The 14,882-nt window shown below is 32.7% G+C and overlaps 2 protein-coding genes and 1 pseudogene across 2 annotated transcripts; 2 read left to right on the top strand and 1 right to left on the bottom strand.

Moving 5' to 3' along the window:
• The first annotated feature begins 3,489 nt into the window (after window positions 1-3,489).
• Window positions 3,490-4,878, top strand: LOC131597541 (photosystem II protein D1-like; annotated as a pseudogene).
• A 1,835-nt stretch (window positions 4,879-6,713) lies between these two features.
• On the top strand, window positions 6,714-9,485 carry LOC131599366 (protein DEEPER ROOTING 1). The gene is made up of 5 exons (XM_058871749.1): window positions 6,714-6,801; window positions 7,102-7,174; window positions 7,818-8,236; window positions 8,729-8,921; window positions 9,181-9,485. Exons 1-5 carry the CDS (start codon window positions 6,796-6,798, stop codon window positions 9,198-9,200), a joined length of 711 nt encoding a protein of 236 aa, XP_058727732.1. The 5' UTR covers window positions 6,714-6,795; the 3' UTR covers window positions 9,201-9,485.
• Window positions 9,486-11,166: 1,681 nt separating this feature from the next.
• On the bottom strand, window positions 11,167-12,563 carry LOC131599365 (uncharacterized). The gene is made up of 6 exons (XM_058871747.1): window positions 12,293-12,563; window positions 11,998-12,189; window positions 11,801-11,911; window positions 11,620-11,701; window positions 11,432-11,527; window positions 11,167-11,346 (listed from the first exon to the last, which is right to left on the bottom strand). Exons 1-6 carry the CDS (start codon window positions 12,451-12,453, stop codon window positions 11,242-11,244), a joined length of 747 nt encoding a protein of 248 aa, XP_058727730.1. The 5' UTR covers window positions 12,454-12,563; the 3' UTR covers window positions 11,167-11,241.
• Window positions 12,564-14,882: the final 2,319 nt, after the last annotated feature.

The following is a 14,882-nucleotide window of genomic DNA, read 5'->3' as shown; positions in this document are numbered from 1 at the left end:
GACCTAACAAAAACATGTTGTTTTTTCTTCACTTTGAGTCGACCTGATGATGGGCTAGGTCGACCTAACAGAGACATACTTTGTTTGCTTCAGTTTGAGTCGACCTGATGATGAGCTAGGTCGACCTAACAGATGCAAAGATAGCCAAAAATTGCATTTCTTTGAGTCATTCATTTGTGCTTTTGTATTTGTTCACTTATGATGTTTGCCATGAATCAAAAACTCCTTGGTGAGTGTAAGCTTGTACTTACAAATATGTCATAGTTTCATATATGTTAATACACTAACGTAATAATATGCATTCAAATTTTTTTAATGCATTTTAATATGACATCGAGGTGTTGGTTGATTACTATAGAAGGAGATGAAATTTGGAAAGCCATGTGCAGCATAGGAAGAAATAATATTCCCAATATAACATGAACTCTAGGTTTGGAAAAACATTAGAAAATCATACCACTCTTTGATCAATTAAGCTATTGATTTATCACATATAAATTGCACAATCAAGCCAAATAATTATATATAAGCAAGAAATAGATGACAAATCATACCTGAGTAGGAGCCTCGGAGCCCTTAGGTTGCGCTAGCTTTGCTGGAGATCCATCAAATAAACGAAAACATTATGTGTAAGCAGATCCTATTCCAACTCCAGCACCAAAAGCTATAGATGTCCAGCAAGTCTGAGGACTCCCTAGTACAATAAAAAATAACTTGATTAGTTCCATATTTATATTTCAAGGAGGTCTCATGACTGTAAAAAGTTGAGGTCCTGTTATTAATTGCAATCCAAAAACGGCCCATTATATTCGGGAGAAAAGCTTGCAAACACAAATAAAACTCATAAAATGTATTGCACTGCTATTATAAAAAAGACATAATATACACCTATCTAAGTACAGATTTTAATTCACCATACCCATATTAACTCCATTCACCAAACAAGAGGTAGCTCTTTTAATTCACCATTCAATTTACACTCAACAATCCAACAAGAAACAACCATTCACCTTTACTCCCTGTGTGTACTGCTGGCAAAAAAAACATCACTTATCACTCTCTTTAATATCTAACCTTCTTCACCAATCAACTTCACTTTGAAACCAAATGCTTCAAAAACCTTAGCTTCTTTTTTGTGGCTAAGTATCAGATCACTCCAATGGAAAACATGAGTTTCATTCTGACAACATGTTTTTTCTTGAGTATAGTCTTCTTAACTTCAACAAATGTTGAGTTTACCAAAAACACTTACATCACTCAAATGGAAAACTCGGCGAAACCAGAAGTGTTTTCCAGTCATCTAGATTGGTATTCATCAAAAGTGAAATCAATTTTGTCTAAATTAGTAGAAGCTGAAATAGACAACAATGGTGAAGAGAGAATCATTTATAGTTACAACACTGCTTTTCATGAAATGGATGCTAAGTTAAGCGCTGAAGAAGCGAAAAAGCTAGAATCTGAAGATGGTGTTGTAATTATATTCCCTGATACAAAGTATGAACTACACACTACAGGAAGTCCTTATATTCTATCTATTATGATTTAACATAGAAGCATTTTTTGAACTATGTAGGGACTTGACTACCACTCTTGTGTTTGGTAATTTAATTTGTATCCGCAACCAATCCAAGACACATCGATTATTCTAATTTTTTATTAACCAATGGAGGAAAATTTTCACTATTTTAGAACTGGAGTACCTATAAGCAAACAAAAACTACAGATTTGTTTTCATAAATGCAATGAAAATCCATCAAACTTATACGCATATCAGAAACCTAAAATTGAAGTAAGATTTTAAATCAGAACCCTATGAAACCATAACAGTTCTTTTTTTGTATTAAAATTCTATAAACAATGCCAAAGTAAATTCATACCTCTAATGCCGAAGAAGAACGATATAAACCCAGATGAAAGCGATTTCGTTTTACCGAAAAAGAATATCACAATTATGGCTTAGATTATGGTTTTTCGAATTTGCTTAAGGGATTTTCGTGAGAGAAGAAAGAGGAAATTCGAAAGTGGGGGCTCAATTAGGGTTCTTCGAATTTAGAAGGTTTGTACGTGAATTCAGTAGATTTTTGGTTTGGGAGAAGAAGAAGAATGATAGGTTTTTCGTTTGGGAGAATAGTGTAGATGTTTTCAAGTTGGTTGCATTTGTGGTAAAACACACCTGGGTGTTTAATGTCTTGACAAATGTCATGACATGCTTTATATGGTGTTATGCAAGTTGCATTTGTTTAAGCTAATAAAGGTTTTTAGTGAATGTCATGACCGATGTCATGACATCCATGTTTGACAACAGGAGTTGTTATGTTTTACTATTATGTTTCCGGATTTCTCTCAATCTACAATTTAGGAAACATTTTATTGTGTGCTGAATATTTCTCCTAGAAGATTTCGTATACAACATATTCTGTAACAGCCTGATGACGTGTGAATTAGGTTAACTTGGTTAACCCTAATTTGTTTCTTGAAAATCCTAAGGCCCGAGAGCTGCATATAAGAAGACTGCAATTCTAATTTGGAACGTAGAGATTTTTGATTGTGAAGAACCATAGTTCTGTGTATGTGTGTTTAGTCTCTTGTACTCCAAGCAATTGTCTTTTGATTATTGTATTGGAATACGTTTTTTTTGTACTTTATCACTCTAAGCTTTAAAGCACGAGTGTGTGTCTCTTGATTGAATCGTTTAAGCAAGATCAAGGTGTGTTTTTTAAGTGTGTCTTCTCTCTTGTGGATTAAAGTATGTTTGTAATCACTGTTGTGATTGAGGGGGAGTGAGTGGAGATACTCAGGTCTAGGACTAGATTGGAATTGCATTTGGTAGGTCTTAAGTGATGACTTGTAAACGGGGGAGTTTAGCTCTGAATTAATACTGCTTATATTGGATTCCCTCCCTGGCTTGGTATCCCCCAGAGTAGGTAGTTAGACCGAACTGGGTAAACAATTTTTTGTGTTCTTTACTGTTTTATGCTTTTCTGTCTTAATGTATTATTCTGTGTTATTGTGGATGTCGTAACATCCAGTAAGAAATCGCGTGTGAGTTACTAGAATTTTCAATTGGCATTAGAGCAGGCACCCTGCTTGTCTATATCTGAGTGAGATCTAGGGACACCAAAATTATGGTACTGTGGAGAAGGAGTTGTTAGTGTTGAGGAATAGACCACCTATTCTGGATGGCTCCTACTATGACTACTGGAAACCTCGTATGGTAGCTGTTCTAAAGTTTGTCGACAGCAAGGCCTGGAGAGCTGTGGAAAATGGATGGAAACATCTTGAGAAGGTAATGGAAGATGAAACCACTGTTCTAATTCCTGAAGAACAATGGAGCAGAACTGAGGAAGAGTTGGCTTTGGGCAATTTCAAGGCAATGCTTTGTTCATTGGAATAGACAAGAACATATTCAGACTTGTGCATCATTGTGATCTGGCTAAAGAAGTTTGGGATATTCTCAAAACAACCCATGAGGGCACATCCAAGTTGAAGATGTCTAAACTTCAAATGCTGACCACCAAGTTTGAAAACCTTAAGATGAAAGAGGATGAAACCATTCATGAGTTCTTCATGAATATTCTGGAGATTGCCAAAAACTCAAGAGCTTTAGGAGAAAAAATGTCTAAAGAAAAGCTTGTGAGAAAGATCCTGAGATCACTGCCTAAAAGGTTTGCTATAAAGGTGACTGCTATAGAAGAAACTCAGGACATCAGCAACATGAAGGTGGATGAACTCATTGGTTCTCTACAAACCTTCGAGATGAGTATTTGTGACACTATTGAAAAGAAGAACAAGAGCATAGCCCTTGTTTCCAACACTGAAGATAATTCAAGAGAAATCAATGGTGGAAGTGATGAAAATTTATCATAAACCATAGCTTTGAAAATAATTCAACAGGTTCATTAAAAGGGTTGATCAGAAGTCCAGACTCAATGTCAAGAACACCTCCCATGACATCAGCAAGACCTATGATCCAAGCAAAAGATATAAAGCTGAAGAGAAGCCCAATCAAGACAAAGGGGTTCAGTTCCATGGATGTGAAGGATATGGAAATATTAGAGCTGAATGTCCTACTTATCTCAAGGAGCATAAGAAAGGGATGTCTGTCACTTGGTCTTATGAATGGTTATACAATTACGGTCCTTATGAACTAATTGTCCTATCCTTCTTACTTGGTGTAGCTTGTTACATGGGTCGTGAGTGGGAACTTAGTTTTCGTTTGGGTATGCGCCCTTGGATTGATGTTGCATATTCAACTCCCCGTTGCAGCTGCTACTGCAGTTTTCTTGATCTACCCAATTGTTCAAGGAAGCTTTTCAGATGGTATGCCTCTAAGAATCTCTAGTAATTTCAACTTTATGATTGTATTTCTGGATGAGCATAATATTCTTATGCACCCATTTCACATGTTAGGTGTAGTTGGTGTATTCGGTGGCTCCCTATTCAATGCTATTCACAGTTCCTTGGTAACTTCTAGTTTGATAAGAGAAACAACATAAAATGAATCTGCTAATGAAGGTTACAAATTTGGTCAAGAGTAAGAAACCTATAATATTATAGTTGCTCACAATTATTTTGGCCGATTGATCTTCCAATATGTTAGTTTCAACAATTCTCGCTCTTTACATTTCTTCCTAACTGCTTGGCCTGTAGTAGGTATTTAGTTTACTGCGTTAGGTATCAGCACTATGGATTTCAATTTAAATGGATTCAATTTTAACCAATTTGTAGTTAATAGTCAATGTCATGTAATTAATACCTGGGCTAATATTATTAATTGTGTTAACCTTGGTATGGAAGTTATGCATGAACGTAATGCTCATAAGTCATAATTTCCCTCTAGACCTAGCTGTGCTCGAGGTTCCATCTATAAATGGATAATATTTTGGTTTAAGGATGCAAGTTTCCTCCAAAAAGGGAAAATTGAATGAATTGATCTCAATTTTTTATGATATTTGATGATTTCTGCCTCCTATAAGGAAGAGCTTAATTGTAGGAAAAGTGGAATTTCCACGACGGTGGAAAAACCCTCTGATATTATTTGAGAATAAAAATTCTTATTATACCCCCAAAATGGATTTTTGTTAGAATCATTAGCCGAAATGATTAAAGATTATGTTGATACATTCGAGTAATTAACCGTTTTACAATTAGTAAACTATATTTATTGTCATAACCTTCATTTTCCACAAAAATGGATATATTCAAATTATGACTATAAGCAAGTCCATAAATATACTCCCTAAAAATAAGTGGGTATAGGAAGTCCTATTGGGGAGATCTAGCTCGTTCTAAATATACTTGATATTCTTTCATTTTTGAAATTCTATTTGGTCAACGGACCAAAGATTCATTTGATTATCAAATGATGCATAGTGCGATACAGTTAAAATAAGGTAATCTATATCTATATTCGAATTGAAAATAAAAAACAAATATGAATAGATAGCTAAAAAACGAGTGAAAATCCATTAATGGACTATCTCCTCTAGCTTGTTCCTTCTAATTTTTCTAGGACAACAAGCTAGTTAGTTAGAAATCCTTTATTTTTTGGACTAATCGCTCTTTTGATTTTGGAAAAAAATATCTTTATCAATATACTCTTTCTTCTACACATTTCTTGCTACCCCATAACATAATGGGGAATAACTAATAATTAGGACTCATAACAAAAATTCTTAATCCATTCGTGGGAAAAACTTTTTCTACAGCAAGCACTAATCCTTTTTTAACGTATAATTAATGTGGTAATCATTCAAATAAAAAATGAAAGCTCGTTGCTTATTGTTTCCCTATAATTGAAGTAGCTAAATTCTATCCCTTTATTAATTAAACCCAACGAAATTCATTTGTTCCGAGCCAACAATTCAAAGAAAAATATTGGTCAAATTCAATATGAATAAAAAAATTTAGAATTCACTGTTGATAGGACATGCTGCTTTTTCCATTCGTTCGTTTCTAGATCAGTCGTGGTCTTACAAACCCTACCGATGGTATGGATTAACCAATTAGTTCATAGAAATGTGTAAAAAATGGAGTTGCACTTAAAAGCTGAATACTCTACCATTGAATTAGCAACCTTAATCAAATTACAAACAAGAATGTGTATATCCAATCGCAGTAAAAAAAATGAAATTCTATAAATAATAGAATCAAATGTTACATATTACCATTAGTAATAGTTTTAATTTTTTCTTATTTTATACATGTTTTTTTTCTTTCATATTTCTATTTCACCTTGAATAAAAAAAACTTTTTGTTTGTATCAAACAAAATACAACGAATTTACAATTTGATGAAGTAAAAAACCTAAATACAACGAATTTACAATTTGATGAAGTAAAAAATCTATGTGACATAAGTCCATCGATCCATTTATTCTCAATATGATTTATATTTGTTTGATACACTCTTGTCACTATTAGTGTTGTCAACTACTACATTTTTTTCCTACCCTTCATCAAAGGCTCTACTTTTTTACCACCAAGTATGTTTACATTTTTATGCCACCATAAAAAATATCTGGTGGCTAAGATGACAAGTAAATAAATAAAAAGGAAATTAATTATGCATGGTTAGGAAGAGTAGTTGTTAAAAACAAAGACATGACAATGAAATCAAGGGGATTCGTATAGTCACTATTTGGAAACTTGAACCACTAACTATGTTGGTCTATTTAAAGTCATTTGCAGCTCATCATTTTCTGCACTTAACTTCTAAGATCTGTGCATGCACGCTCTAACTTTCATTTTCTTCTAGCTTGCTAAATAATCCTCCAAAACCACTTCACCAAAAAATATGAAGGTAAGCATGATTCATTTACTTTCCCTTAATTGTCATATTTTGACATTATTATTATTATTATTATTATTTATTATTATTATTATTATTATTATTATTATTATTATTATTATTATCATTATTATTATTATTATTATTATTGTTGTTATTACTATTATTATTATTATTATTATATTATTATTATTATATTATTATTATTATATTATTATTATTATTATTATTATTATTATTATTATTATTATTATTATTATTATTCATTGCAAATTATTTTTATCATACTTACATGTACATGTTTATTTGCAGATTTTTAAATGGATGCAAAATAGGTTTAATGGCACGAATGAGAAAATGAAATCAAGCTCAATTTCAACTACTCGTAAGTTTTTTTTATATATATATAGAGATGAGGGATCAAATTACACCCGAAGAGTTACACCACGAGTTACACTCGTTCAATAACTACATCTCGAATTAATATTTTTTAAATTCAACCGTTGGATTGAAACATAATATCATATAGATCATACATATAAAGTTTGAGCTTAATCTATAATGATTTACTATGTCATTGAATCACATCAAAATTAACGTTATATGAAAGCTCATTTTAACGTTAATCTTTAGATATCTTGATGATATAGTAAATCATTATAGATTAAGCTCAAACTTTATAGATATGATCTATATGATATTATGTTTCAATCCAACGGTTGAATTTAAAAAATATTAATTCGAGATGTAGTTATTGAACGAGTGTAACTCGTGGTGTAACTCTTCTGGTGTAATTTAATCCCTCCTTATATATATATATATATATATATATATATATATATATATATATATATATATATATATATATATATATATATATATATATATATATATATATATATATATATATATATATATATATATATATATATATATATATATATATATATATATATATATATATATATATCACCTTTGAGCCCAAATTAGTGTGATGTGATGATTAATATTTATTTTCATTTCAACAGATTATATGATGAGTGATTCTGATAGACAAGATTTGATCAATGATTGGGATGAGGCACTAGTACTTGCAATTGGAACATTTGGGAATATTAATAACAATTTGAAAGAAGATTATAATAAAAATATTGATGAAGAAGATTCATATAATTCCTTTCAAGATTGTACAAAGGAGTTATGTTTTGAAGAAGATGGAAATTTTGAGAATGGAGTGAAAATAAATTTGGAAGAGAATAATTTCTGTCCAAGCAACAGTTTAATATACAATAGAGGATCAAGGGAGTGTTTGGATAAAAGTAAGAATGGCGTTTCAAAAAAATCACTTTCTTTTCTGCTTAAGAAGATGTTTGTTTGTGGAAATGGATTGCCACCAACTATTCCTTTATGCAAAGATCAACTCTCAACAGATTCTAGAATGGAGAAGGTAATTGAAAAACCATAATATTAAAGCTTTTGATTTCAATTTTTAAAAATAATCTCAAAATTACTTTTTAAATTATGTTACAAAATAGATATCTAAAATTGGAACTTTATTATTAAAAAAAAATATTTTAATTTTAAAAAATTAAATATACAGCTTTTAAAAAATTATTACTATGAATTGTTTTTATTATAATTTGTGATAAACAAATTATAAATAATTATTTTAAAAAATTATACTATAAATTGTTTTTATTAAAGAAATTATTACTAGTAAAAAAAATTATTTGCTAAGCTATTTAAATTCAACATAAGTAAAATAGTTTTATGGAAATAGATTACTTAATGAAATTTATAAAAATAAATTAAAAATAACTTATACTATAGCATAAGTTATTTTTATATGTTTTAATTTCATGACACAATTTAATTACTTTATAATCTTTATTTTTGTAATTATATTAATTTTTGATTTGTTTGTGAATTTTAATTATAGATTCTGAAAGCAATACTTCACAAAAAGATACATCCACAAGATTTATGTTCAACAACATTTGTAAAAAAATATCTTGTAAACAATTCAATGCCAGAATCTGACTATGACTCGGATGACAATGAAGAAGATGAAGAGTTTACTCCCACTAGTGTTGTAGACAAAGGATGTAAATGGGTCAACACAGATTCTGAATGTAAGTTCTTTACTTCTAATCACTATTGTCATAATCAAAACTAGTTAGTCTTCCTATTGGTTCAATTACTTATAAGTGAATTAGATCATCAAATTAATTATATTGCAATTAATTAATAATTTTAATAATTAATAAATAAATTATATATCAATTAAAATTAAGTGACCTTTGCAAATGCACGTATTTTTTACTAGTTTTAATAATAAAAATATTTATTTCTTTATACATAACTAATATATTTCAATTTTTGTTGTTGCAGATATTGTTCTTGAGATATAAATGACTTCTACTACATACATATTGATATGATGATTTATGTTCAACCCTGCTCATAGAAGATCTATATATAATAGCAAAAATAGCATGGAAGTTGTGGACCTAATATTTTGAATGTATGAATCAAGTTAAAGAATTGCGACAAACTAAATAGGGGATAATTCTGAAAAATGTTTATATTTAAGAACACATTTTCTAACACATGGATGTTAGAAATCATGTATGAGTTTCTTACGTGAAATATATGCATCTTAATGTTTGTATAAATGTAACAATTAAGGTGATAATAATAACAAGTTTTATTTCTTTCAAACTTTTGAGGTGAATTTCTAGACCTATAGTTTTTGTTTTTATAAATTGAAATATGCAATCTATTAAGTTAACTGAAATATTGACATCTCCTAGCAAATAAAAATCTCTCTTTATTTAAGTTGAATAGTGAGTATTGTTTTGGTTGATCCAACCTAATTTGGGTTGCATGGTAGGGTCTTAGAGTGGCATAGTTATGACTTATATGAGTAGGAGTGGACAACAAGTAAGATTTTGTCAAGTTTCAATCTATCTATCTACTATAAAGCAATTACTAATCAATTGGCCAAACTTACCATCTATCTACTATAAAGCAATCTATCTACTCTACTATAAAGCAATTACTAATCAATTGGCCAAACTTACCAATTTGTCCTTTGCATATTTTGCATTTATAAAGAAAAAATGGCATTTTCGTAATCAACTAAATACATCACAAAAATTTTAACTTTTTCAACAAGTGTTACATTCCCATTAGTCCAACTTGATTTAGTCTATTTTCCCTCCATAACACCATTTCTTTCTAGCACAATTTCAAATTTCAAAATTCACTTTTTTCCAATAAGCTCTTTTTAGATCTTTTGTGAACCCTAAACTTCTCTCTCTTTCTCTTTCTCTCCTCATCATCTCATCCACTTCTATTTCTCTCTCCTTTATCATATTTCTCACACTCTCTCTTCTGAAAAACAACTCTCACCTTCAACCATCTCTACTCAGGTAAGAAGCATCTCTCTCGTCTGAATCCTAGAGATGCAAATGATTTTGTTGCTGAAAATGAAAGTTTCTATGTAGTGGTGTTGTTTGATGCACGCTGACCGATGACTGGAGGTGGTGTTCCGGCGAGATGATGTGAGACGTAAACGATGGCTGCAGATGAGTCTGTTTCCTCTTTTTTCGATTAGTTTCGTTTTCTTTCTTTCCATTGTGTCACATGTTGGGCTTTTGTTAGTTTGTTTTGTTACAGGTTAAGCACTACAACACGGAAGGGCTTTCACAGCGCTTTTTTTGGCCTTTAACAGCGCTTTAAAGCGCTGCCAAAGCCAGCGCTGGCGTAGGCTACGAAAGCGCTTTTAAAAGCGCTCTGGTAGACCCCCCCTTTAAGAGCGCTTTCCTGGAAAAAGCGCTCTGGTAGGACCCCCTATAAGAGCGCTTTCCTGGAAAAAGCGCTCTGGTAGACCCCCCTTTAAGAGCGCTTCTTAGTAAAAGCGCTGGCAAAGACCAGTAAAAAAGCAAAAAAAATTAAAAAATTACGCAGCATACAAAAGCGCTTTTGGAAAAGCGCTCTGGTAGGCCCCCCTATGAGAGCGCTTTTTCCAGACAAAGCGCTCTCATAGGGGGGCCTACCAGAGCGCTTTTCCCAAAGCGCTTTTGTATGCTGCGTAATTTTTTAGTTTTTTTTGCTTTTTTACTGGTCTTTGCCAGCGCTTTTACTAAGAAGCGCTCTAGTATGTGGACCTTTAAGAGCGCTTTCTAGAAGCGCTGTAGTTGCTAAATGAGGTATTTTTATGTGCAGCCTATAATTTAATCCTCCCAGTCGACCTGTAATGTTTTCGACCTGTAATATTTTCGACCTGTAATATATTTTCGACCTGTAATATATTTTCGACTATATTATTTCAGCCATCAGTAAGACAATATATATACTAATATATACCATTATAATATCCAAAATTATATATATACATCATTACAAAATTATATATATACATCATTACAAAATCAACAATATTATAGTTCAAATCTGCATGAAAAATTGCTTAATATAAAATTGACACAATTCCTCTTTGATTTCTTCTAACTTTAGCTTCGAGTACCCAGCAGCACGGAATTCGTCAAGGTACTATAAAACAAAAACATAATATGAATAATATATTTAGGTAAATGTAATAAATTATATGAAATTATCTTAAGTTATAACTTTATACCGTGGGAGGAATCTCTAATTGATTCGCCTGAATGATTTCTTTCATAAACCTCAATACAAAGTATCCGCAGTCTGAACTGTTACGCTGTATCGGACACTACATAGAAAAACAAATAAGATTCTATATAAGTTGTCTTGTTTTACCAAGTAGCATAAATATTATAAGCAAATTTGTGAAAAGTAATGTACCTGCACTTCGATCCAGGTGATGTTGTTTGATTTAGTCCGGGATACCTGTGCGTCCCGTTGACTACGGAATACTTGTATTGATCTAATTAACAAATATATAAAAGCATATGTTTAGATCAATCCCACAAATAAGTAAATATATAAATATACACGAATATATATTTAGAACGATCCCACTTACAAATCAACGATTTCCTTCATGGCCGGATAATTGGTCCATTCACCCTTTACCGAATTCAGATAATACACGACTTCCCTTATCGGGTTGATAGCAAGCAGCAACCAGTGTGCTCTATAAATTAAAACAATAGGTTATATGAAAATATTGCTATACACTAAAGAAACAGAGATTAGATGAATAAAGAATGAGAAACTAACCCTACTGGTCGGGTATTATACGCCCAAAGATGCAGACATTCTGTATTGCCGGTGGACATGAATCTATCGACTAAGCGCTGTCTAACAGATTCCGGATCCGAAACAATTTCCATTCCGCTGCAATGGGCGGAAGACACGAACCGGAATCTGTTAGACAATGCAGTCCCGCGCAACACTCTGTCATACAACAACCTTAAATAAAAACATAATAAACATTAGATTCTTTTTATTGAAAAGTGTAAATAAATTATATTGTGGGACTAATTAAATAATATATCGGATGAGTGAATATTACCGGATGTATGATTGCATATTACTGACGCCTAGTTGATCCTGGTCAAAAATCTCTTGCAAGTCGTCAATTGTAATATGTGACTTGAACTCAATACCGAAGACACTTTCATCCATATCGATTTCCCGTAAAGCACCATCCTTCATATCGGACATATCAACCATTGTTGCGAGTGTCGCCCGGTATCGAGGCACAAAAGCACCGCCTTTTCTTGCCGCTTGCTTCGGAGGACCACTGGGTGGTACGCTACGAACCTGCTGCGTCACTTGTTGTGACTCCCGAGCGGATGCCTAAAAATCATATAAGTTAGGTAAAATATAAAATCATGCATATTTTGATTCAGATTATATATTAACACTTTAAATGTACCTCTTTTAGCGATGCAACAGACTCCTCCTCCTGTAAAATCCCTTTACCCTTAATTGCGGGTTTTATAGGAGCAGTCTAAAAATAAAATGTAAAACATAATTAATAAACGGTTTAGAATTGACATTCGAAAACTAAATGATTCATAATCGTTTTCAATTTACCTCATCACTAATGGTAATGAGCTCCGAGGGCCATGCAACAAACGATCCTATTGCATCTCGCAGCAATGTCGTCTCTGAGACCATGTCAGGTACCGGTAGAATCGCATCACGATCTAATACAACATCCACCGATACTTTCAGGTGTCCATCCGGGAGCGGTCTGTGGTGAAGTAAATCTCCCGAAGTGTTGTGCACTTTTCCCTTGCCAACTAGTCGATAATTCGGTTCCGATAAGTATAGTTGGCAAGATGAAATGCCCTAAACCAAAAGTAAATATAAAGTCATTATCATTAATAAAATAGAACAGTTTGTAAGGAAAAAAACTTATAATTACCTCGGGAAATTTCTTTTGATAGTTGATACTAGCCTTATCACTAGTTTCTCTCACCGATGAAGTGTTGCACTTTTCTCTCATATACATATCTTTATCTCTTTGCAATTCAGAGACCTGTGCTTGCAATTCCTGCAACTTTTGCAACACTTCTTCATTGGTAAGATTTGATCTTCTCCTAGAACTCTTATAAAAAGAGGTTGGAGTCACACCATGACCCTTACCCCTCACCCGACCGGGATACTCGGGAGCATCTAGTACTCTACTAAGTACGCTCTCCTCACCGGTGGATGCCGATTGCGACAAGGTCTCCTGTAATTCATTTACATTTAAATAATTATTAGTGGAGATAAAAAGTCATTTATATATTAAAAAACATTTGATTTAATTAAAGACACAGTATTATACTTACACATTCAGTATAAACTCTCTGAACATCGGGATCGACAGCGTGATTCTTGCCCACACGAGCTTCCTTCCACAACACATGTACAGGAAGTGAAGCTTCCTCACTTTTAGTCTCCTCCAACTATGCATTGACACAAACGATAAAATCGTCAATTAAAACATGCACATGTAGACAATTAATTAAATCGAATTTCTATTTACTTACAATTTTATCCTCTAAGCGTGCATATCCCAAACGCCCTTTTTTGTATGGATACGCGGGTTTGGATGCTCTCTCCCTATTCGTGGCACTCTTTTTCTGAAAAGCTTCATCTCTTTGCTTTACAAACTCAGCCCAATCTGCTTCATCAATGAAGGTCGCATACTTTGTTGGCCGTCCCGGTGCAACTTCAAGAAATTTTCCATCTTTATCCTTAAGATAGGTGTTTGTCAAAAAACTTTTCCACCCTCTATATCTCTTGCCGGCCAAACTAAGTATGTAGCTTTTACGTTCATCTGGTATCTCAAAAGTCCTCTGCAAAAAGAGTACGCATAGTGTGTTAGTATAAATAATTTAAACAATTTATCGTCAAGATAATAACAACAATTAACCATATATGATATATACCTGAAGCTCTTCCCAAATCGCTTGTTTTTTCTCCTCCAATTCTAAATTTTTCGTCTTCGATTTCCAGGTAGCTATGGAGACTGGAATATGCATACGGACAAGTGTACCAATATAACTTGTCAACTTTGCAGAATTAGGACCAATTGGTTGTTTATCAGAATTCCATTCCAATCGGTATACTAATCCTTGGTCTCTATGTCGTATGATATCCCTCATAATAGTGATGCCTCGTGCAACCTCTTTTGCTTCAGTATCAGGTGGAGCATTTGTATCCGAAGCAACTCTTTCTTGTGAGTTTTCTTGTAAGTTTTCAGGTGGGTTTTCAGGTGGAGCATCTCTATCTGAAGCCATTGAACCTGTATCAAACAAACTAAAGCACATTAGTACACTATTAATAAGCTAACAATCTATACAAGTCAAATGAAAGTCAAACCATGCATGTACAAGTAAATCGGAAACGAAATCGGTACAAATCAAAATAAGCGTAAAAAAAGAAAGTTATCGGAATTGAACGAAATTTACATGGCTATGGTAAAACGTCGCCACGGACTCAAAAACAAAGTCGGTTTTCCGAAATTCAGACCCTAAGCCCGACTTTTGATTACGGGCAGAAGCAAAACCGATAAAAAAATAGTCCCGAAATGTAAAGATAAGTGCATGAGCAGCTCCGGAATCGTCAAAATAGTATAGTTACATGTAAAGAAGTCAACAAGCGGA

Source organism: Vicia villosa, linkage group LG4, assembly GCF_029867415.1.
Source record: "Vicia villosa cultivar HV-30 ecotype Madison, WI linkage group LG4, Vvil1.0, whole genome shotgun sequence".
NCBI lineage: Eukaryota > Viridiplantae > Streptophyta > Magnoliopsida > Fabales > Fabaceae > Vicia > Vicia villosa.
Note: the sequence above shows the minus strand (reverse complement) of the source record. Positions and strands in the feature narration are given on the sequence as shown.

Coding starts and splice junctions, on each gene's coding strand:
- LOC131599365 (XM_058871747.1), bottom strand. CDS start 12,453: ATGGTTGATATGTCCGATATGAAGGATGGTGCTTTACGGGAAATCGAT. Junction 12,190..12,292: donor AATATGCAATCATACATCCG/GTAATATTCACT, acceptor TTTTTATTTAAG/GTTGTTGTATGACAGAGTGT. Junction 11,528..11,619: donor TCACCTGGATCGAAGTGCAG/GTACATTACTTT, acceptor TTTTCTATGTAG/TGTCCGATACAGCGTAACAG.
- LOC131599366 (XM_058871749.1), top strand. Junction 7,175..7,817: donor AAGCTCAATTTCAACTACTC/GTAAGTTTTTTT, acceptor TCATTTCAACAG/ATTATATGATGAGTGATTCT. Junction 8,237..8,728: donor CAGATTCTAGAATGGAGAAG/GTAATTGAAAAA, acceptor TTTTAATTATAG/ATTCTGAAAGCAATACTTCA.